Raw genomic sequence first — 22,118 nt, 5'->3', positions numbered from 1 at the left:
AAATCCGGTTCCTCCAGATAAAGAGGCTAGGGCTTTGGATAGATGGGGAAAGAAAGTTTATACGTCTTCCACCCTAGCTATGAGGGCTCTAAATTGTCAGTTTCACATGTTGAAATACCAAAACTATCTACTGTCTCAATTGAAGTCTAAGGTAGATGCTCTGGCGGAAGGTATTGACTGTAAAGAGTTACAGGATTTGGTACATGTCTCTGAACAAGTGGGTAAGCATTCTTTGCAATGTGGTTTTGATGCTGTACAGGCCTCGTCTAGGGTGGCTGCCACAGGGTCAGTTCTTCGCAGGCACGCCTGGCTGAGGGATCAGAATTTATCTGACCATGTTAAGACAAGGATTTTGGATGCTCCTTTACAATCTGATGTGTTATTTGGTTCACATGTTGAGGCAGTCTTAAAGAAAATGGAAGACAAGGCTAAGTCTATGCAGACTGTTAAAGATTTTTTGCAGGTCCAGCCTCCGAAGTTTAGCAGAAATTGGCCTGCTAAGGGGTGGACGTATCCTTCTTATGATTCCCAGTCTAGGGGCAGAGCTCAGAGCTCTTTCAGGCCTAGAACAGGAAGTTCACCTGCACAGTCTTCGGGTGAGGGCAGGGGTCAGTCCTTACGTAAACAGACCCAATGACCTACCTTTTCAGCTGCCAGAGTCTTCTCGACTAGCAGCACCTTTGGGAGGAAGGTTGGCACTTTTCAAAGAAAATTGGAGTTTACTTACCCAAGACAGATGGGTATTGGATATCATACACCAAGGTTACAGGTTTTATTTCCATACCTTGCCTCCTTTCAAAGGCATGCCAGACGTTCCTCCTCAGCAAAGAATAGAGGCTCACAAACAGATTTCTCTGCTACTCCAAATAGGAGCCATTCAGCCGGTCCCTCTGTCAGAAGTGGGCCTAGGATTTTATTCTCGCCTGTTCCTAGTACCAAAGAAGGGGAACAAGTGGAGACCAATTTTGGATTTATCTATCCTCAACACTTATCTGGACATTCCCAAGTTCAAAATGTTGACGTTACAACAGCTTTTACCTCTGCTGGGCAAAGATCATTGGATGGTGACTCTGGATCTCAAGGAGGCTTACCTTCATGTTCCTATCAGGCTAAGTTGCAGGAAGTGGCTACGTTTCCGGGCTGGGACTTCTCATTACCAGTTCTCTGCATTGCCCTTTGGCTTATCTACTGCGCCCAGAGTATTCACGAAGGTTCTGGCTCCAGTGATAACTTTCTTCAGACTAAGAGGAATACAGATCTATCCTTATTTGGACGATTGTCTGATTCTGGCTCAAGGAAAAGAAGAGCTTCTTCATCATCTACACTATGTGATAGCAGTGCTAAGATGCCTAGGGTATTCTGTGAACGAAATAAAGTCCAGTCTAGTACCTTCTCAGGACATGTGCTTTCTGGGTGTGAGACTGAATACAGCATCCCAGATGGCCTTTTTGACCCCGGACAAACAAAAGAATCTTTCTTTACTTCCATCAATTGTCTCATCAGTCCAGGCTGACTGCAAGGACAGTCCTTCAAGCCTTGGGGTTCATGGCATCTTGTATTCTGGTGCTTCCCAATGCCAAACTGCATATGAGGAAGCTACAATGGTATCTCAAAATGTATGGACACAGCACTGCCAAGATTTGGACACTGTCATTCAGATAATACCTTGCATTCAAAAGGAATTTTTGTGGTGGGCTCAGGAATGTCACCTAAACAAGGGACTCTCTGTGACCCGGCCAGAGGCGAGTCAGATTCTAACGACAGATGCCTCAGACAAAGCTTGGGGAGCTCATCTAAATGGAAAGTGGATACAAGACACGTGGCCTGCCAGACTTCTACATCTACATATCAACCTGAAGGAGATGTTAGCAGTCCAATTTGCATTAATAGCTTTCAAGGATTTACTTCTTCCAGGGCAGGTGTTGATTCTAACAGACAACACAACTGTCATGTGGTACATCAACAAGCAAGGGGGAACACATTCTTATCCTCTGTGCAGACAAGCAATGATTTTGTGGGAGACTGCTCTCAGTTTACAGCTAAATCTACAGGCAAGGTTTCTGCCCGGAGCACAGAACTCCTTAGCAGATGTGTTGAGCAGACAAATTATGGATCCCCACGAGTGGAAATTGGATCCTCATGTATTTCAGAAATTGACAGTGTCATGGGGAACTCCAGACATAGATCTGTTCGCTTCTCCACTAAACTACCAGCTGCCAAAGTTTTTCACAAAAAGTTTTCATCCCACAGCTTGGAAAGTGGATGCTCTTTCATTCAATTGGAGCAATCTTCATGTGTACGCCTTTCCACCTCTGCCTCTCCTCCCAAAGGTACTTCTGAAGGTCAGACAGGACAAGCCAAAGATGATTTTAATAGCTCCAGATTGGCCTCGACAGCATTGGTACCCACTACTGAGAAGTCTGGTACGGGAGCCTCCATGGCCTTTACCTTCGATTCCACACCTGCTGACTCAGGAGAACAGTCATTTACTCAATGTCAAACTTCACTCTCTTCACCTGACAGCCTGGCATATTCTGTTTTAAACCCTGGAGGGTTTCAGCTTCCACAGCAAGTTTTGAATGTCATTTTGGAAGCCAGAAGGCCTAGTACAAGGAAAGTGTACGCAGATAAATGGAAGAGATTTTTATTTTGGAGGGCAGCAAAAACATTTGATGTTTCTAAGCCTAATTTAAGTGTGGCTCTTCAATATCTTACTGAGTTACTGGACAAAGGTTTGTCCTTCTCTTCTATTAAGATTCATGCTGCAGCAATTTCTGCTCACTATGATTGTGACCCACCATTGTTTTCTCATCCTTTGTTTAAGCAATTCCTTAGAGGGGCAAAAAATATAAGACCCCCACAGAGAGCTCCTACTCCTGCTTGGGATCTCAATTTTGTGTTGGAGAAACTCACTGTACAACCTTTTGAGCCTGCAGCTACTGCTGAGTTGAAATATTTATCATGGAAGACTGCTTTTTTGTTAGCCATTACCTCTGCGAGAAGGGTTTCTGAATTACAGGCCCTTATGGCAGTTGAGCCTTTCTTAATTTTCCATAAGGATAGGGTATCTTTACATACTAATCCTTCCTTTATGCCTAAAGTGGTTTCTAGTGTGTCTTTAAACCAAACTATTCATTTGCCTACTTTTTATGCAAACCCCAAAATAAAGGGGAAAAGATTTTGCACACTTTGGATATACACAGGCAGTTGCGATATTATTTGAGCAGAACTAAAGGGTTCAGGCAGTCTCAGCAGTTATTTGTTTCTTTTGCTTTGAGTTCTCAGGGCAAGCCTGTGTCAAAACAAACTATTTCTAAGTGGATTGGGTTTTGCATTGCTTTCTGTTATTCCCATCATGGCAAGGAGGTTCCAGCTGGGATTAGGCCTCATTCCACTAGGGCTACTGCCACTTCAACAGGTTTTAAGGGGTGTCAACTAAAGATATCTTGGAGGCAGCTACTTGGAGTTCTGTGCATACTTTCTCTAAGCATTATCACCTTCCACTTTACTCTAAATCTAGGGCTGGTTTTGCCACTGCTATTTTACAGGGCATTTTGGCAGCTCCTGCTTCTTTATAGTTGTGCCAGCCTCCCTTACCTCTGCTTTGGGATTCTACCCAAGTGTAAGGACTGCAGCAATGTGAGATGAAGAACATAGTACAGTTTTGTACCTACCATAAATGTAGATGTTCAAGATCCACATTGCTGCAGTCCAATTTACCCTCCCTCCTTCCCTCTGTAGTTAGAGGTTGTGTGGGTTGGATTGTAAATATTGTGTATATTGTATATATTGTACATATTATTAGTGCTAGGGTGGTTGGTTGTTGGTTTTGTTGTCTTTGGGTTTTGACCTTTCTTGTTAGGGTCTTCTGACATCTGGGGCAAGAAAAGACTGAGGATATGACGTCGGTCATGCGCATTTGTACCCTGACGTCCTGATGTCAGTCTAATGCGCCTTGACCGACGTCAGCCTTATACTTTGATATTCGGGCCGACCGAGGACAGCGGACTACCCAAGTGTACGGACTGCAGCAATGTGGATCTTCGAACATCTACATTTATGGTAGGTACAAAACTGTACTATTTCTGCTGCTGTCAGACTGGCATCTTACCCCCCCCCCCGATATATGACCGTCTCAGAAGATGATTTGTAATAAAGAGGCCATACCTGGATATGATGACAGTTTGTTTTGCAGAGGAGTTTAAGTGTATGCATAATATGCTTTAACATTCTTTTATTTAATCGTAATGCTCTGTTAAAATTGGATTGTACTAATGCAGTTTTGTCTTTATTCAGTTGTGCATTTCTTTTTAAAACATCTTGTACTTGTATTATCTGTTTTAGGACTGAGAGTGTCTTCTGTGTTTGAGTCAAACAGTACAAGGCATCCAACAACATGTATGTTTGAGGAAAAAGGCTCAGGGAGTTTTACTTGCTATATTGCAAATAAAATGCTAATAGTAAATGCTTTGTCTTCTCACTTTATGGTAATTATTGTTTTAATTACAGCAGAACGTTTTTATTAAACATGAGCAAATTGTAAAGATTGTCTTAGTCTGATTTTCATGATTGACCTGTGTATAGCACTCATTTGAAAAACAGTATGCTATTATGCAGAATATTTTCTTAGTAATAAATAATCTTTATTACCAACATATTGTTTTAGTTCTTTTGCTTCTTTATTTAACTGCTTACGAAGAGGGGACACTGAGTTACAGATGTTGATAAATGTCGTAGAGGTGCCCCATAAAATAACTTGGAGGCTGTGGAAAGTGTAGTCAAGTTTGCTGCTAGCTGTAGATCAGTTGTAGCTCTTTACTTTAACTTCATAATTAATTTTGGTCATAGTGTCGTACATGTTTAAAATGTTTAATGTTTTTTTTAAAGCTAAATTATTATTTTATTTGTTCAGTCCAAAGAAAACTCCCCCTTCAAAGCCAGTGAAAAAAACAAAGGAGAGAGAGCAGAGACCTTGTCGTTTACTGGCTGACCTCCCACTGCCTCCTCAGCTTGTTGGGGAAGAACCATCGCCACCTCCATCACCAGAACGTAAGATAGTGATTCTACCACAGCCAACACTAAAAAAGAGACCCAGGTAAGTAACCTCAACAGTACTGTAACACCTTTCCAAATCTGTCTGTATGGTCAGGGTATTTGATTATTTGCCCTGTCATGGACACTTTTTTATTCATGGTGTAAACAGAAATGTACACATTCATTACTTTTGTGATGTTAAATTAAGAATGTATTCTTATTAAAAAAAAATATGTACTTTTTAAGGTGTACAAGTCTTAAACAAAATGAGATTTTTGTCATATTGTAACCATTCTTTATATTAGTACCCATTTAAGGTACCTGTTCTTCTTTCGGCTGCTCTTGTTAGGGGTCGCCACAGCAGATCAACTGTTTCCATTTCTTGCTGTCCTCTGCATCTTGCTCTGTCACACCAACCACCTGCATGTCCTCTCTCACCACATCCATAAACCTTATCTTAGGCCTACCTCTTTTCCTGTTACCTGGCAGCTTAATCTTTAGCATCTTTTTCCCAAAATACTCTGCATCCCTCCTCAGCACATGTCCAAACCAACGTAATCTTGCCTTCCTGGCTTTGTCTCTGGGCTGACCCTCTAGTATACTTATTCCTAATCCTGTCCATCCTCGTCACACCCAGTGCAAATCTTAACATCTTCAACTCTGCCACGTCAAGCTCTGACTCCTGCCTTTTTGTCACTGCCACTGTCTCCAACCCATATAACATAGCTGGTCTCACTACCCGCTTGTAGACCTTTCCCTTTCACTCTTACTGGTACTCGTCTGTCACAAATCACTCCTGACACTCTTCTCCACCCACTTCATCCTGCCTATACTCTCTTCCACACTCACCATTACTCTGAACTGTTGATCCCACATACTTAAACTCATCCACCTTCCCCACCTCTACTTCCTGCATCCTCACCATTCCTCTATCCTCCCTCTCATTCACACACATATATTCTGTCTTAGCCCTGCTGACCTTCATTCCTCTTCTCCCTAGAGCATATCTCCACCTCTCCAGGGTATCCTCCACCTGTTCCCTGCTCTCACTGCAGATCACAATGTCATCTGCAAATATCATAGTCCACGAGGACTCCTGTCTGATCTCGTCTGTCAACCTGTCCATCACCATTGCAAATAAGAAAGGGCTAAGAGCTGATCCTTGATGTAATCCCACCTCCACCTTAAAAGCATCCGTCACTCCCACCGCAGACCTCACCGCTGTCACACTACCCCTCGTACATATCCTGTACCACTCTTACATTCTTCTCTGACACTCCCGACTTCCTCATATAATACCACAACTCCTTTCTAGGCACCCTGTCATATGCTTTTTCTAAATCCAGAAAGACCCAATGCAACTCCTTCTGACCTTCTCTGTACTTCTCCATCAACGCTCTCAGAGCAAACATCATATCTGTAGTGCTCTTTCCTGGCATGAAACCATACTGCTAATCACTAACCACCTCCCTTCTTAACCTAGCTTCCACTACTCTTTCCCATAACTTCATGCTGTGACCGATCAGTTTAAGGTACCTGTTAATATATTTAAATTGTGGTTATATTTTTTCATTTTTTTATATTTGTGAAACTGTTAACATTTAGGCTTACTTAAGTTACTATATACATCAGTGCCAGTTTTATTAAACAGTAGCAGTCACCTTGTCCCATCAGTAACAACTGCAGACTGTAAATAACCACAAAACAAATATTTTGAAGTTTGTAAATGCATCTGACAAACCCTGCATCTTAGTGTGTAGAAAGTCATTTGCTGCAGTAAATCCTCAATGTTAGGTCAAAGGATGCCTTTTATGTCAGACACAGTCTGTAGGATACCGAGTATAGTAATGGGGCTTTGAGTTGGTCCATGTAGGCTGTTCTATTTAGGCATTGTATCCTTTTAATAAGATATCTGTGTGGGTGTTATAGTTGTTGCATGTGTCTGGACATATACATGCCAAAGGGGGCATTATATTTAATGACTGGTGTAATGAGGGCTGATTAGAGGGGGCAATGACATCCCTAGATCTGGACACAATCCCTTTGTTTATAATATGTACAATATAGAAGGACTTTCTTACAACAGTAGACACATGTTGGTCAAAAGTTAGGTCACTGTGCACACTAGTTCCTAAATCCTCAACAACTGAATAAACTGTTAGGGAAGTAATGTCAATATAGTAGGTCCCCATGGTAGATGACTTCCCAAAGGATGGAGTAAAGCATTTTTTGGCATTTAGTTTCACACCGTGATTTTGACACCTCTTGTTTGTGACAAACCATTATGCAGGATGGCCAAGATGTCTGGGATTCAGTGACTGCAAGCTAGGAGCAGTCATTGAATACCCAAGTCATTTGGGGATTCAGTGACTGCTCCTAGCTTGCAGTCATTTGCAAACGTAAGTCAGCCGGAGCCCTTTGGTATTATTGTTTTACTTCAGAAAAGTAGATGCCAAACAGGAAAGGTCCCAACATAGAACTCTGGGGACTTCACTGGTGACTGGTCTCTTTGTGGAGGTAACTTCCCCTATTTTGATTATCTGTCTTCTACCTGTGAGCCTGTTGGCTATCCATTGGGTGACATAGCGGCTTATTCCCAGTTTATTTAGCTTTTCATTTCTGACTGAGTGGGGGATTGTGTCAAAAGTTTTAGCCAGGTTGAGGTATGAATATGGTGTGTACCATTTTGCCTTCATCCATTGCTTTGGTGACCTTTTCAAAACAATGCACCCGGTTTGAGTTATTGTGACCTGCCCTTATGAATCCAGACTGAGACAGGTCCAGTGTTTGGAGGTTCTGTTTTATAAGTCTTTCCATGGCTATGCATATGAGGCTGATCAGACTTATGGGTCTGTATTTGCCTGGGTCTGTGGAAGGCCCTCCCTTATGCAGGGGAATGACTGTAGTTATTCTTCATTCACTTGGTACAAATCCTGTATGGAGGCTGAATTTAAACAGTGTTGTTAGGGATGTGGCTAAATCATTCTTCATGCTATTTAAACTGTATCCATAGATATATTATCAGGATCCATTGATGCAGTAGTTTTAGCTTTAGATAGCATTTGTAGGACTTGTTCTTGTGTAATAGCTGGAGTTGAGCCAGTTTCATCTATATCTTAAGGGACAGACTGAGGGGAAAATTCATTGGCCATTAGGTTTGCTGTATCTTCAGCCTTAGTATAGGTAACATCATTCACACCCAGCTCAACGCATTGCTGCATTGTGCTTTTGAGATTACGAACATAACTAAAAAGTGCCTCAAACTTGGCTTTGGTGGATTTTATTAAGTTCCTGAGTTTTTTTTCCCCCCAGCGACAAGGACTCTAACATTCAGAATTTCTCCCTTCTTACTTTTGGTCAAAATTATTTTCCTTTTATTATAAAACTTGTTGATGTTGTGGTCCCACCATGTAGGTTTATTTGCACTTGTGACTATGAGCTGTTAAAACATGCTGGTTGACGTCAACCCAACAAAACATTCTTTTTGTTGGTGATTCCATTGTAACACATGCAGGTGTGCCTCTTACCAGTCTGAACAAGGAAAGAGTGACAATTAGTTGCTTATCTGGTGCCAGGATCTGTCAGATTATGCATGCACTCAAGTCTTTGTACAGCAAGTACCAGTATGACTGCCATAGTTCATGGTATCATTAACTTCAGCTGCAACTCCCTGGATTATATGAAGAGAGACATTGTGGAGCTGTCAGACTGCGCGTCTAAGGCAGGTATGAGCCTAGCATTGAACAGTATTCTGCCGCCTTCTGCCATCACCAGGAACCAGTAAACTAAATATATTAAAAAAAAAAACTCACTAATTTGATACTAAAATCAGTGCAAGCGTTGAGTACACTCAATATTAAGCAGTTTTATCAAAAGTCTTTTAGTCTACTGAGTAGTTTAAGGGGAACAACTTTGCAATATTATACTTATGTGCTTACTGTCAACAGCCAGTGAACTGGGAGAGGGAGGGAATTGTGTTGTCAAATTATCATAAGGTGCAGGCAACAGCCCCTGGCTAAGTGATAGAAAAGGGGAAAACAATGTGGTCTGAGCCAAAAGGGAGCTACCAGCAAGGTTTTGGGAGAGTCCTGCCTGATTTTGTGCTTGTGGCAAAAGAGGAATAGGGGGCTTACATAAACATTCCCTTCCAAGGAAAAGACAGGGCAGTCCATTTTCCATGTCCGAAGACTTGGTACTGTTGAACAGAATACAGGAAGCTGTATGTTCAGAGGGGTGGCAAAAAGATCTACCTGAGGAGTACCCCACCGATGGGCTATGTCCAGAAACACATCTCTGTAAAGTATCCTTTCATAAGCGTTTGTTCTGGACTTGCTCAATGAGTCTGCCAATAGATTGTGCTTTGAAGGCACGTACACTGCCTGAAAATTCACTTGATATCTGACAGCTAGATCCCATGCATGAAGAGCTAATCTGCAAAGGAGAATAGGACTCTGTACCCCCACTATTTGTTAATGTACTGTATCATGGTGGTATTGTATGTGAAGACTTTGAGGGGGCCAGGGTGGAAAAGGGAGTGAAAGGCTTGCAGAGCTGGGAACCGAGCTCTCATCTCTTTTAGGTTGATATGATCTGACCTTTTATGAGGTGGCCAGAGACCCTGGAAATTTAGAAGGCCACAAGAACCCCCCCCCCACACACACACACAACACACACACACACGTCTGAAGCATCCGTAAACAGTTCCTGAGAAGGAATTGGAGTCAGAAAGGGAATCCCAGATAGAGAGAGAGTTGTTGAATCCACCACTGAAGCTTGAGTTTGAGACAAGGAAGCAAAGGCACATGGGGATTCTAGAAGGTGGCAGTGTTGAAGTCGCACAGATTTGAGGTATCATTACAACTTCCTGATATTGAACCTGGTGAGAGGAAACATGGTAATAATGGAGGCCATAAACCCTAGGACTGTAAGAATTTCCCTGGTGGTAAGAGATGACAGAGGACGGAGAATCCAGAAAAAGGTTATCAGAAACAAAACCGTGGGAAACAGTAAGAGAATCCAACATAGGGATAACCTGAAGCCTGCACCCCAGAAAAATATGATGTTCATCATGTTTCACTGTTGCAGTCATTACACTTGGGTTATCCTGCTGGCAGGCGACCAGCAGTCGGCCCGAGTTCCAAAGTCTTGGTCCGGCATTGGTTGCTGTCGCTTCTTCTCTGACGTCAGTGCGCCAGGGGTATAAAAGTTGCAACCGACGCCATTTTCTTCAGTCTTTCTTGCCACGCGGTGCCCGAAGCAAAAGCAGTTTGCAAGTGCCGGTCGGCCAACTCCTGAGATTTTCAAAATTGAATTTCAGAACCGAAGTCTTCAATAAAGTTAAGTACCCCGTTGGGGAAACTTTTTCTTGCTCCAGACCGATGTCAGTAAAAGTTAATAATTGTATTTCTTGTGGGAAGCAAATACCTCATAAGGACTTTCACTCTTACTGCTTTCCTTGCCCAGGCCCTGACCATGACGTTACCAGTTGTCGGTTTTGTGCTAGATTCAATAAATGCACTATTAAATGTCGGTTTGATTTTGCATTACATTATTTTGGACGAAGATTTAATTATATAATGCTGTCGGAACAACCGATGACCGGAATGTATAAAAAACGCAAAGACAAAGGAAAAGACAGGTATCCGAGGTCCAAAACCAACGACGAAGCCTCTTATAGGCCAGTCACCGGTTCTCAGTGAGGTGCTTTCGCAGCCCCTGACACCCGCTACCTCAGAGCCACAGGCCGTAACCGAAAGCCACGGGGAGACACCGAGGCCTGTGGAAACTCAAGGTATTGGGCCTACGGAAACTATACCCACAGATGGGTCCAGAGCCGCTGAGCAGGCACCGGCTTCTGAGGATGTTTTCAGACCTTCACAGCTTACAATTAAAGCTACTACAGCAGCAAAGACAAAGTAAAAAACACCATTAAAGACAAGGAAACAAGTGCAGCATTCTCCAGAACAGTCATCCATGCCAAAGAAACAGATGCTTAAAATGACCGAAGACCTTATTACTTTAATCAGGGGTTCCCATCCCCCTCCTGACAAAAGGCTTAGGCAAGACACTGATTATGATTCCTCTGATCAGGTTTCCATTTCTTCTGATTCTTCTGACCAGGGCTATTCTCTCCCTCCCTATGAGGACTCTGATGCTGAAGAGTCCTTTCCTTCAGCTTCACCGCCTGAGGATTAACTTTTTTGGGGAAACCCTGCACACCATGAGGGAGCATTTCCATTGGGAGAGCCAGGATTATTCAGTATCCAAGAAAAGGCTCAGATATTTCCTTTTATTGCCTCAGCACAGGCCCCTGGCTATCCCCCCTGTGCTTGATATTGTCGATGATGTTTTTTCTGAATCCAGTCTGTCTCCAGATTTTTTACCCCCTGCACCAGTAAAGCCAGACAGGTACTACAGGGTCCCTGACTCTCATAAATTTCTTTACAAAAACCCTGCTGTAGATCCAGAAACAATTTCTCAGGGTCCTAAAGGGGTTAAAGCTTCCACTGCCAAAAATCCTGTCCCCTCAGATAGGGATTCCAGAGCTCTGGACAGATGGGGGAAAAAGTTTACACTTCTGCTACTTTAGCTGTAAGAGCTTTAAACTGTCAGTTTCACATGCTTAAATATCAACAGTATTTCATGTCATTGTTAAAGCAGAAAATGGTTACAAATATAGAAAGTCCTCACAGTAAAGAAATGCAGGATTTATTGCATGCAGTTGAACAAGTGGGAAAGCATACTCTGCAATGTGGTTTTGCTTCATTAGAGTCTTCTTGTAGAGCCGCAGTTACAGGCTCAGTTATTCGAAGACGTGCTTGGTTGAAAGGACAAAGTTTACCTGACCATGTTAAAGTAAAATTATTGGATGCTCCACTACAGCATGATACTTTGTTTGGTGTTAAGGCAGAAGAGGTGTTAAAGAAAATGCATCTTCACATCAATCAAAAAGAGATGCTAGCTGTACAGAATGCCCTGACAGCCTTCAAGGACCTAATACATCCAGGACAACTATTAATAAAGACGGACAATACCACAGTTATGTGGTACATAAGCAAGGGGGCACACATTCCTACCTCCTATGCAGACAAGCCATGACTTTGTGGAACACAGCACTGACCTACCAGGTACATCTGCAAGCACAATTCCTGCCAGGAACAAAAAATACACTGGCAAACAAACTAAGCAGAAATCTCATGGATCCTCACGGAGGGAAGCTAAATTCACAAGTGTTCAACATGATAACAAGGGAATGGGGACGCCCAGACATAGATCTTTTTGCCTCCCCTCACCATTATCAAATACAGAAATTTTGCACAAGGACTTATCACTCTCAAGCATGGAAAGTGGATGCTCTATCATTCAGCTGGAAAAACCTGACAGTCTATGCCTTTCCTCCGATGCCTCTTCTCACCAAGGTGCTTCTAAAAGTCAGACAAGAGAGGCCAAAAATTATCCTGATTGCACCAGACTACCCAATCCTAAAGACTTTGTCCCAAGACCCACCTTGGCCTCTACCTCAAATCCCTCATCTTCTGACACAGCAAAACAATCAGATTCTGCACAGTCAACTCAGAACCTTAAACCTGGCAGCATGGCAGATAATGTCGCCACTCAGACTGCACCTCTCTCTAAAGCTGTTATGGATGTAATTTTGGAAGCCGGGAGACCCAGCACTAGGAAATCTTATGCAGAAAAATGGAAGAGATTCTGTGCTTGGAACCAGGCACAAGGGCTCGACCCACTGGTCCCTAATATTCCTCAGATTTTGCAATACCTGACTGAGATGTTGGACAAAGGCTTATCTTTTTCATCTATTAAAATCCATGCCTCTGCCATTTCAGCTCATTACAGTACGGATCCTCCTATTTTTTCACATCCTCTACTACGACGGTACCTCAGAGGGGCAAAGAATATAAGACCCCCTAGGAGAGCACCAGTAGCTTCTTGGGATCTCAATTTTGTTTTAGAAAAAGTAACACTGCCTCCATTTGAACCAGCCAGCACAGCAGATCTAAAATTTTTGTCATGGAAAACTGCTCTGCTCCTAGCAATAACTTCTGCAAGAAGAGTCTGAGTTACAGGCATTGATAGCTGTTGGAACCTTTCCTCATTTTTCACCAGGACAGGGTTTCTCTAAGGACGAACCCAACATTCATGCCAAAAGTGGTCTCCAATGTGGCCTTAAACCAAACCATTCATTTGCCTACTTTCTACCCAAATCCCCAGAATAAAGGGAAAAGACTTCTGCACGCTTTGGATATACACAGGCAGCTACGATTTTACTTGGACAAAACAAAAGCTTTCAGAAAAACTGAGCAACTGTTTGTAGCATATGCTGCAGGATCACAAGGAAAACCTATTACAAAGCAGACAATCTCCAAATGGATAGGACACTGCATCCACTTCTGTTATGCACAACATAGCAAATCTGTGCCTAAGGGCATTAGGCCTCATTCTACCAGAGCAGCAGCCACTTCAGCAGCTTTCCTCAGACGGGTACCAACCAAAGACATATTAGAAGCTGCAACCTGGAGCTCAGTGCACACTTTTACCAAGCACTACCACCTACCTCTCTACTCCAAATCCAGAGCAGGCTTTGCCACTGCAGTTCTGCAGGGCTTGTTAGCCTCGCCAAATCCAATCTAGACCCAGCCACTCAACCTCAGCTTTGGGATTCTACCCAAGTGTAATGACTGCAACAGTGAAATACGATGAACATAGTACAGCTGTGTACCTACCATAAATGTAGATGTTCGAGTGTATTCACTGTTGCAGTCCAGGTTACCCACCCACCATCCTCCTCTTTGCTGGGACTATTCTGTACTTCTCAACTCTATACAACCTATGTGGTGTATTTGCTTGTAGATGAAGGAAATGTTTATAGTAATATATGCATGGTTGTTTGTCATATTTTTATCTTTTCAGCCTTCATATCTGGGGGCACCTGACATCTGGGGCAAGAAAAACTGAAGAAAATGGTGTCGGTTGCCTCTTTTATACCCCTGCTGCACTGACGTCAGGGAAGAGGCGACAGCAACTGATGCCGGACCAAGACTTTGGAGCTCGGGCCGACTGCAGGTCGCCTGCCAGCAGGATAACCCAAGTGTAATGACTGCAACAGTGAATACACAAACATCTACATTTATGGTAGGTACACAACTGTACTTTCTCTGGAGGGCATCAGAACAGATTTCTTGAGATTTACAGTGATCCCCAGACTTTGCAGAAGACAAGTGGCAAAGTTAAGCTCTATCAATAGACTGCAGGGAGAAGGAGCCTGAATGAGCTGGTCATCCATATAGTGGAAAATCTGTATCCTGTGAAGCCTTCAAAAAGCAGTAATAGGAGAAAGGCAGTTGGTGGACACACTTGGGGCAGTAGAAAGACCAATGGGCAAAGCAGAAAACTGAAAATGAGAGGAAGAAACAAAGAAACTTAAACATTTTCTGAACAGGGGATGAATAGGGATGTGAAGGGTATGTATCCTTGAGGTCCCGAGAAACCAAGAAGACCTAGGAAAGAGGAGGAAACTAGGTCTGAAAAAACAACATCTGGAAAGAAGAGACCTTTGAGAAAGGTGTTGAGCAGAGAAAGTTCTAGAATTGGTTAGATACCCTCTTTCCAAAGAACCAAAAACATTTTGAATGGAGTAAAACCCCTTCCAGTCTTGGCAGGGTAGGACAAGGCTGAATGGTGCCCTTATCCAAAAAGGAATGCAAAACCTCTGGGAAATGAAAAGGCTGTTTTAGAGGAGGTTGTAGAATCCCCGGGGGGGGGGGGGGTTCCAATCCATGAAGTACCCCTGATGAATGAGACAGCACCCAAGAGTCTGAGGTGATCTGATGCCCTTTTGTAAGGGACAGAGAAAGCAGAGAGACTGGGATCTGGTTAAGGGAAGGAGCAGGCCACATGTCAAAGACTGGCTTGACCTGAAAAGAAGGTGCCTGAGATGGAATCTGCATGGCTTTAGCAGGGGTAGTACACCTGGACTTCTCCTTACCCTTGGGAAGTAGGCATGCCTGCCTCTAGACAAAGGCAAACTTAGAAGGGTAATGCCCTCTGGAACTTGAGGATAGGGGAGAGAGAAATATGTTTGAGTTACTGCAAGGCCTTACCCTTGTCCTAGAGGGACTTAACACAGGTCACCAACAGATGTTCCAAAAATATTTTTCTTAGCCAAAGAGGTTATCATCATTGGGTAAAGCCTGTAATCATATCTATTTTTATTTTACATTTGTTAACCGGGCTGGTCCAACTGGATATTGAGTCCATTTTCAGTGGAGGCCCGGGGAGAAAAGCTCCAAAAATACTTTCATTTATAAACAGAATTACAGAGAGTAACATTTTAGTTAAAGAGCATTTAAAGTGTCAAATTCTATCAAGAGCAAAAATTAGGACATTAACATACTAATAGTCAATTTGCTTGTGGACCACAAAAAAAAAATTTGTAGGCAGAAAAGGTGGAAGTGGTAGAAATATATGGAAATGTTAGTCAGGGTTTATGCAGGGGCAGAGCCAGCGGGTTCTAAGGAAGGTTTTGAGCTGGGTTTTAAAGCAGTGAGGAGAGGAGATGGAAGACAGATTGTCAGGAAGTGAGTTCCAGGATTTTCCAATAGTGTTAGAGAACCAGGAGTTACCTGCCAAGTTGTTGGCTTTACAAGTTGCTATGAAGTGTTTGTTAGAGGAACGTAGGCGTTTGAGGTTGCAGTATGGAGTTATAAGGGAAGTGAGTATAGGGGTATTAGTGGGCTTGTACAGAATTTTTTGGGCTAAGGAGAGTTGATAGAACAAGATCAGATTTTGCAATTCTAGCCATCCTAATTCCTTTAAGTTTTTGCAATGGTGAGTTCTGTAACTAGAACCAGAGGTAAATCTAGCGATACTGTTATCGGCAGTAGGCAGTTTCTTGAGGTTAGATTTGGAGAGGTTAGTATAAATAGGTGAGGCATAAAGGAGGGTTGAAACCAGATGGGCGTGGGCAGTGGAGGTTCTGGCCAGGAGCCTAGTGTAGGAGTCTGGAAATATACTGGTGCCATTATTAGAGAGGACTGAGAAGTTGAGAGGAGGGGACTTGCGGTTTTTTAGGGTTTAAGGTTAGACATTGTTTAAGGAACCAAGTTTTTGTGGTTAGAAAAGTCTACTGGGTGATGGTGTAGTTCAGAAGCTGATGAGGCAGAACAGATTAGAGTAGAATTGTCAGCGTATTGTATACAGGTAGCTAAGAGAATACTAGTTTGCAGATCATTAATAAAAATAGAAGACAGAAGGGGGCCAAGAATAGAGCCTTGGGGAACTCCTAGGGAAATGGGGAGGTGGTTGGATAAGTTATCATGCCAGGGTACTGCCTGTTGTCTATTTTGAAGGTAGGAGTGGAGCCAATTTTATGGCAATAAAGTCTAAGGCTAATGTTTTCAGTAAATTTAATAGGATCTGGTGATTGACCATATCGAAGGCTTTGGTTAGGTCAATGAAATGAGCGGAGGTAAGGATATTATTGCTCCGATTTTTGTTGATGCAGTCAGTGAAGGAAAGGAGGGCAGAAGTGGTGCTATGGAAGGGTCTGAAACCATGCTGACAGTTGGATAGGAGGTTGTTATTTAACAGGTGTATAAGAAGCTGTTTTTGGATACAGTTTTCCATTATTTTAGCAAGGGGGGAGAGAAGGGCTATGGGTCGGTAGTTAGAAAGCTGTATTGAGTCACCACTTTTATGCAGGAGAATGATATGTGAAGTTTTCCAGATTGAGGGAATGTAGCCTTCAGTAATGGTTCTGTTAATTAGAATGGAAATAGGATAGGCCAGTGGTTTGGCAGCAATTTGTAGATATTGGGGGGGGGGGGTAGAAGGTCAGCAGATGGGGAGGAGGGTTTAAGTTTGCAGAGAAGAGAGCAGATAAGAGATGTGGGTACAGGTTGAAGTTGTAGTTGGGGAATAGAAGTGGGAGGGGAGGTGGGTTGAGAAGCTATATCAGGGGATAGTTGTTTAGATAGTGACTTTACAGTTTCAGTGAAGAATGTATTAAAGGCATCAGCTGTTTGTTTTGGGTTGTTATGGAAAGAGTTTAAGGGGTGTGGGGTGTCGGAGTGGCCAGGTTTTAGGAGTCTGTTAATCCCTGCCCAAGACTTTTGTGGGTTTAGCTGGTTAGTTTGTTGTAGGTGGCAGTAGTAATTTCTTTTGTTTAGAAGTACGTCTTTTTTTTTGTAATGTTTCTTATTTGTCTAAATTTAAGATGGTTGCCGGGATCTTTGGTGCTATGGTATTTGGTCCAAGGTTTATTTTTCATAATTATTTTATGCCGTGTGTCTTTTGAGGGCCAAGGGGCTTGTTTTGAGCAAATTCTGACAGATCTTAGAGGGGCATGAGAGTCTAGTATAGATAGGAATTTTGAGTTGAAGTATGCAACAGCATCATCTAGTGGCAGAAGTTTAAGAGGAGATCAATTTGTAGTTTGTAATTCAGCAAGGAAAGATTCAGGGTTGAAGTTTCTATTTGTTCTGATTTGTTTATATTTAGCAAGGTGAGGAGTAGGGCTTTTACGTTTTATTAAATAGGTGAGGGCATGGTCACTTATGTTGTCAGGTAGAGTTCCTACTATGTAATTTTGGTTGTGACTATTAATCAGAATCCAATCCAATATGCTTTCTGTATTGTTAGATTTGTTTGTTCGGGTTGGGGTGTTAATGGTTTGTGAGAAGCCATTGAGATTTAGGAGGGAGGGTGAGATTCCTAAGGAGCAGGTTTTCCAGTCTATATTGACATCACCAAGTAGTATGGTTTCTTGTGAGTATGTAATAGATAGCCAGTTAAGAATTTCTTCTAGTGTGTTAATATTATTTCCAGGGGGAAGGTAGGTGCAAATAATATTAACGGATTTGTGGGTATTAAGGTGTAGTTTAGTGATAAGGATTTCAGTGTTGCTAACAGAGGGAGGTTTTTCATGGATAACAGTAATTTGCATGCCCATTTTATACAGAATTGCTGTACCACCACCTCTTTTGGATTTATGGTCTAGTCTTAAAATGTTGTACCCTGGGGGAGTAATTTCACTGTCTTGGGTTGTTAGTTTTAGCCAAGTTTCAGTTACGCAAAGTATGTCAAATGAGTGGATATCAAGCAGAGCATGGAGCTAGGCAATTTTATTATTAATACTGCAGATGTTTAGGTGAGCTATAGAGAGAGAGTTTGGGGGTTTGGATGGAAAGGTAGAGCAGGAGGGTGTAGAGAGTAGGTGATTAATAGTAGGAGTGTTTGGGCCAGGGTTGGGATGAATGTCATCTGCTATGAGAGAGAGAAGTAGTCTAATTTTGGTGTCAGAGGGTTTGGAGTAGAAGTAAGATGCTTTTTTATGTAGGTGGTTATTGTAGGTAATATGGAATTTTCTATGAAATCTTGGTAGAAGGTAGCTAGGAGAAGAGATGTAGTTCGAGAATGGCTGGAATGTGATTTGGTAAGGTTGGCTAGTGTATTGGGTGACAGAGTGTGTGTCTTTTAGGCAAAGTTGTTCATATGATGTTAGAAGGTAAGATAGTATAAGGAATGGAAGAAGTGAGGAAAGGAGTATATGGTTTACATTATTAGAGCTTAGTAGTGGAGGCATGGTGTTAGAGATGTGAATGAAGGTAGTAAAAAGGATAGAAAAGAAAACTGTGGGAAGGAAGAGAGGGAGTGATGAAGAAAAGAGAGAGAGTATGTGTTTTAGTAGACTAGGATAGGTTATGGATGGGTAGGCGGGTGAGGTACTGTGTGATAGGTGAGGTAAGAAGGGGGAGTGGTTAGAGAAGTATAAGGGTAAAACCCCTGGGGGTGCGTGGAAATTGGGGGTAGGGAGGGGAGCAGAGTGGACCGCAGGGTGGACCGAGCGGGTTAGAGCAGGTAAAGGATGAGAATCAAGAGACGATCAGTAAGCTTCAAAGTTTAGAGGAGCTCTTGGACAGTTGCAGGTGAAAGGGTAGTGATTCTACAAGAATCTGTTTACAGGGGAAAAGAGGTGAGGGGAAAGGGAGATAGGGTGATTAGGGGTAGGTACAAGATCAGTTAGAAATTGGACAAGAAGAGTAGGAAAAGAGACTTCAGAATTAAGCAGTAGCGAGGGGTTGGACACAAGAGAGGGGAAGATTAGACCAGCGAGTAAAAGGCGCCAACTAGTGGACACAGTAAGAAATTAGAGATGGCAGGGAAGGCACAAAGGTAAGAAATGGGTAAGGTGTAGTGTTAGTAACAACGGAGTGGAGGGGTTTATCTGTAGGGGAGAGCAGGGCTTGGCTGCTGGAAACCTAGCTTAGGAGAAGGCCTTTTGTGCACAAACCAGAACAGGCAGTAAAGCAGTTCATTACACTGAGGATTGTGAATTCACGTACTTCCTTGAGTCCTTTTGTAAGAGGGACTTAGAGAGTTAGACAGGATTATCCCCAGAGAGCAGCTCAGATAGCTGGGTTTAATGGCAGGGGGTCCCTTTTGACCAGGCAGGTAGGTTCACGGTCATAAATGAAGGAGGGAGGTTGATAGCTATGTAGGGTGGAGAGAGAAAAAAATACAATTTAGTGAGAGCCCAGTTGGGTGTCAATGTAGAGCTTAACACAGGTAAGAGCATAGAGTAAGCCAAAGATGAATTGCACTAAGAACAAGCACTTACACAAGGTTATATACTACCTCATAAAATTAATATTGCTAAGGCTAAACAAGGATGCAGGTTCTGGTTAAATTTTGGTAACATAAGCCAGGTAGAAACAAAAACAATTATACATGCAGAAACAGGTAGAGAGCCTTGCAAATCCTTCCAGTACATTGCAATTATCAGTACAAAACATTCTCAATATGCAGTTCAAATGAATGCCAGGCAGGAATATCTAGGCTACTACAGTTGATAACAGATATTAGTTAAATACAAAAGAGGTAAGCAGTTAACATTGAGATATGAGCCAGAAACCATTGCAAGTAACAGCTATCACATTACTTTCCCAAGGTACATTTTTAAGTAATGCTAGGCAGGAGTTAATTAGAAAAAAAACAGATGTATAGGAGATAGCAGTCAATACAAGTGAAGCAACCATAAGCAAAATATATAAGTGCCTGATGCAGCCACAGGACACAACTGTCACGTCAGCAAATTACTTTCCAATGCCAAAAGGAAAACAACTAATTGAGTAACCTTGAGCAATGGGTGCTAGCTATAGAGCGCTCTTCAGTATGTCCGACAAAAAGAAACAAAAAAAAAAAAACTATTTGGCCATAGCCAATAACAATTGGAGCATAGCCAAGAATAATGCCTTATCACAGAACCAAAAAGAGCAGTGGCCCTGGAAGAGGCATCAGCTGCATCAAGGTTGCATTTAATGGCGTGATGGGTGTCCTGGGAAGTGGACCCAAACAAGGAAAGAGCTGAAACCTTCCCATCAGAATATGGAGGGTCAGAGACCATTGAAGCTACCTGAGAAAGAAGTGCCAGAGCGTATTTGGTCATGTGGGTTTGATAATTAACAGTGCTAAAAGACAAGATGGCAGCAGTATATACTTTTCTACCCAACCTATCCATAGCTCAGCTGTCCTTATCCAAAGGGAAGAAGCTTGGTAGATGGCAAAAGCTTAGAAAGATTATCAGAGGAATTTGAAACCACTGATGGATCAGTAGAATAACACTTCAACAAAAATTTACAATCCTCAGGAGCCTTGTAGAACCTGTCAGGTTTAGGTTTCTTAGGAGCCAGGGGCTGAGAATCAGAAACCACAAAGGCAGCAGAAAATGTGTCCAAAAGAGCTGCTAAAACAGGAGGGACAGCTGACATATTTAGAGACTCCTTTTGTATAAACTCATAATACCTTTGTTTTGAATGTCAGAGACCTGGGGAGCAGTCCCATCTGAAATATCCTCAAAGGTGAAATCTTCAGGGGGGGTAGCTGGGCTCAAAGAATCTTCTTCCTTCAAACCATAGTCTACAGGGGAAGGAAATTTGACCGAAATAAGTGAGGAAGACCATGAATCAGCAGGGAGTAACACCCCTTGAGGAGGTTGCAAGACTATCAAAGCATTGAACAGACCCTGAGTAAAATCCTGCCATTCATGTTGGGGAACTTTAGCAACAGGGTTAACATGTTTTTAGCTCTTTCTTGAGTGGGATATCTGTCCGAAGGAGGTTCATATCCTTGGTGGGATTCGACAATTGTAGTAGGAATCTCTACCCTCACTAAAATCAGAGGAATCTTCCTTGGTCCCTTAAATAATTGGCCAGTGTTCCCCCTCAGCATCTGGAAAAGACAATGGAAAAGCCTCTGAGGACTTGTTGAATTCAGATCAAGTGCTGGCCTCCGATGGGGTAGCAGCAGAGGAATCTGAGGCAATCACAGGTAGGTCTTCAGGGCTTTAACTAACTTCTAGAAAGATGTCTGGGTGAGGCTGGACAGCAGCCAGATCAGGTTTATATTTTTTGGCCTTCTTAGCAGACAGCTGGCCCTTGGGACAGGAGGATTCCACCCTAGCACCTTAAGCCAATAGCTTAAGTCATTGGTTCTCCAGGTGTATAGATAAGGAAGATAAACAACTAAATATAGTCTTAGAACCAAACGCTTGACAGATGGAGCATGCGTATGGTCATGAGAAGTGTCTAAGCAAGAAGGACACTGGCCATGGTCTTTATGGGAAATCTGCCTCCCACATTGACATTTTCCCTTCTTGGATGGCGTGAATACAAGTACACTACAGTAATGAAACAAGATAGAGACGAAACCACAATGGGGCACTTATCTGAAGACTGCTTGTTAACCAGCACAGCAGAAGGGCGTTCAGGCTGTCATTTGATAACAGCATTCAGACTGGCTGCGAAGTTCTGACTGCTTGCATCTGTGTGTCACCTTTATGTTTTGTGTACCTTATGTGGGGTGCATGTGTGTGACATACTGTGCATATAAGATCTAAAGGCTTTGGTATACTGGATGGACATTGGGCTATCCTCGACAGGAGGACCCTAATGTAAAGAATACTGCAACATTGAAGAGAAGGACATCTACTGTTATGGTAAGATTTTACAGAACTGTACTTTTTGTTCCTGGTATCCTTTATAGATGGATTTTCAGTTGCTCCTACTCAT

At 42.6% G+C, this 22,118-nt stretch overlaps 1 protein-coding gene across 3 annotated transcripts in view; it reads left to right on the top strand.

Moving 5' to 3' along the window:
• The window catches only part of CDK12 (cyclin dependent kinase 12), a 719,108-nt gene that overhangs the window by 368,313 nt on the left and 328,677 nt on the right, over positions 1-22,118 (top strand). For all 3 annotated transcript variants that reach the window (XM_044055049.1, XM_044055050.1, XM_044055051.1), the window contains one exon: positions 4,913-5,095. In XM_044055049.1, the coding sequence (XP_043910984.1) occupies positions 4,913-5,095 (183 nt within the window). The remainder of the gene's footprint in view (positions 1-4,912; positions 5,096-22,118) is intronic.

This window comes from Protopterus annectens, chromosome 13.part0 (assembly GCF_019279795.1).
Source record: "Protopterus annectens isolate FY-2018-M chromosome 13.part0, PAN1.0, whole genome shotgun sequence".
NCBI classification, from domain to species: Eukaryota; Metazoa; Chordata; order Ceratodontiformes; family Protopteridae; genus Protopterus; species Protopterus annectens.
The sequence above is the reverse complement of the archived record's forward strand: the minus strand, read 5'-3'. Positions and strand labels throughout refer to the sequence as shown.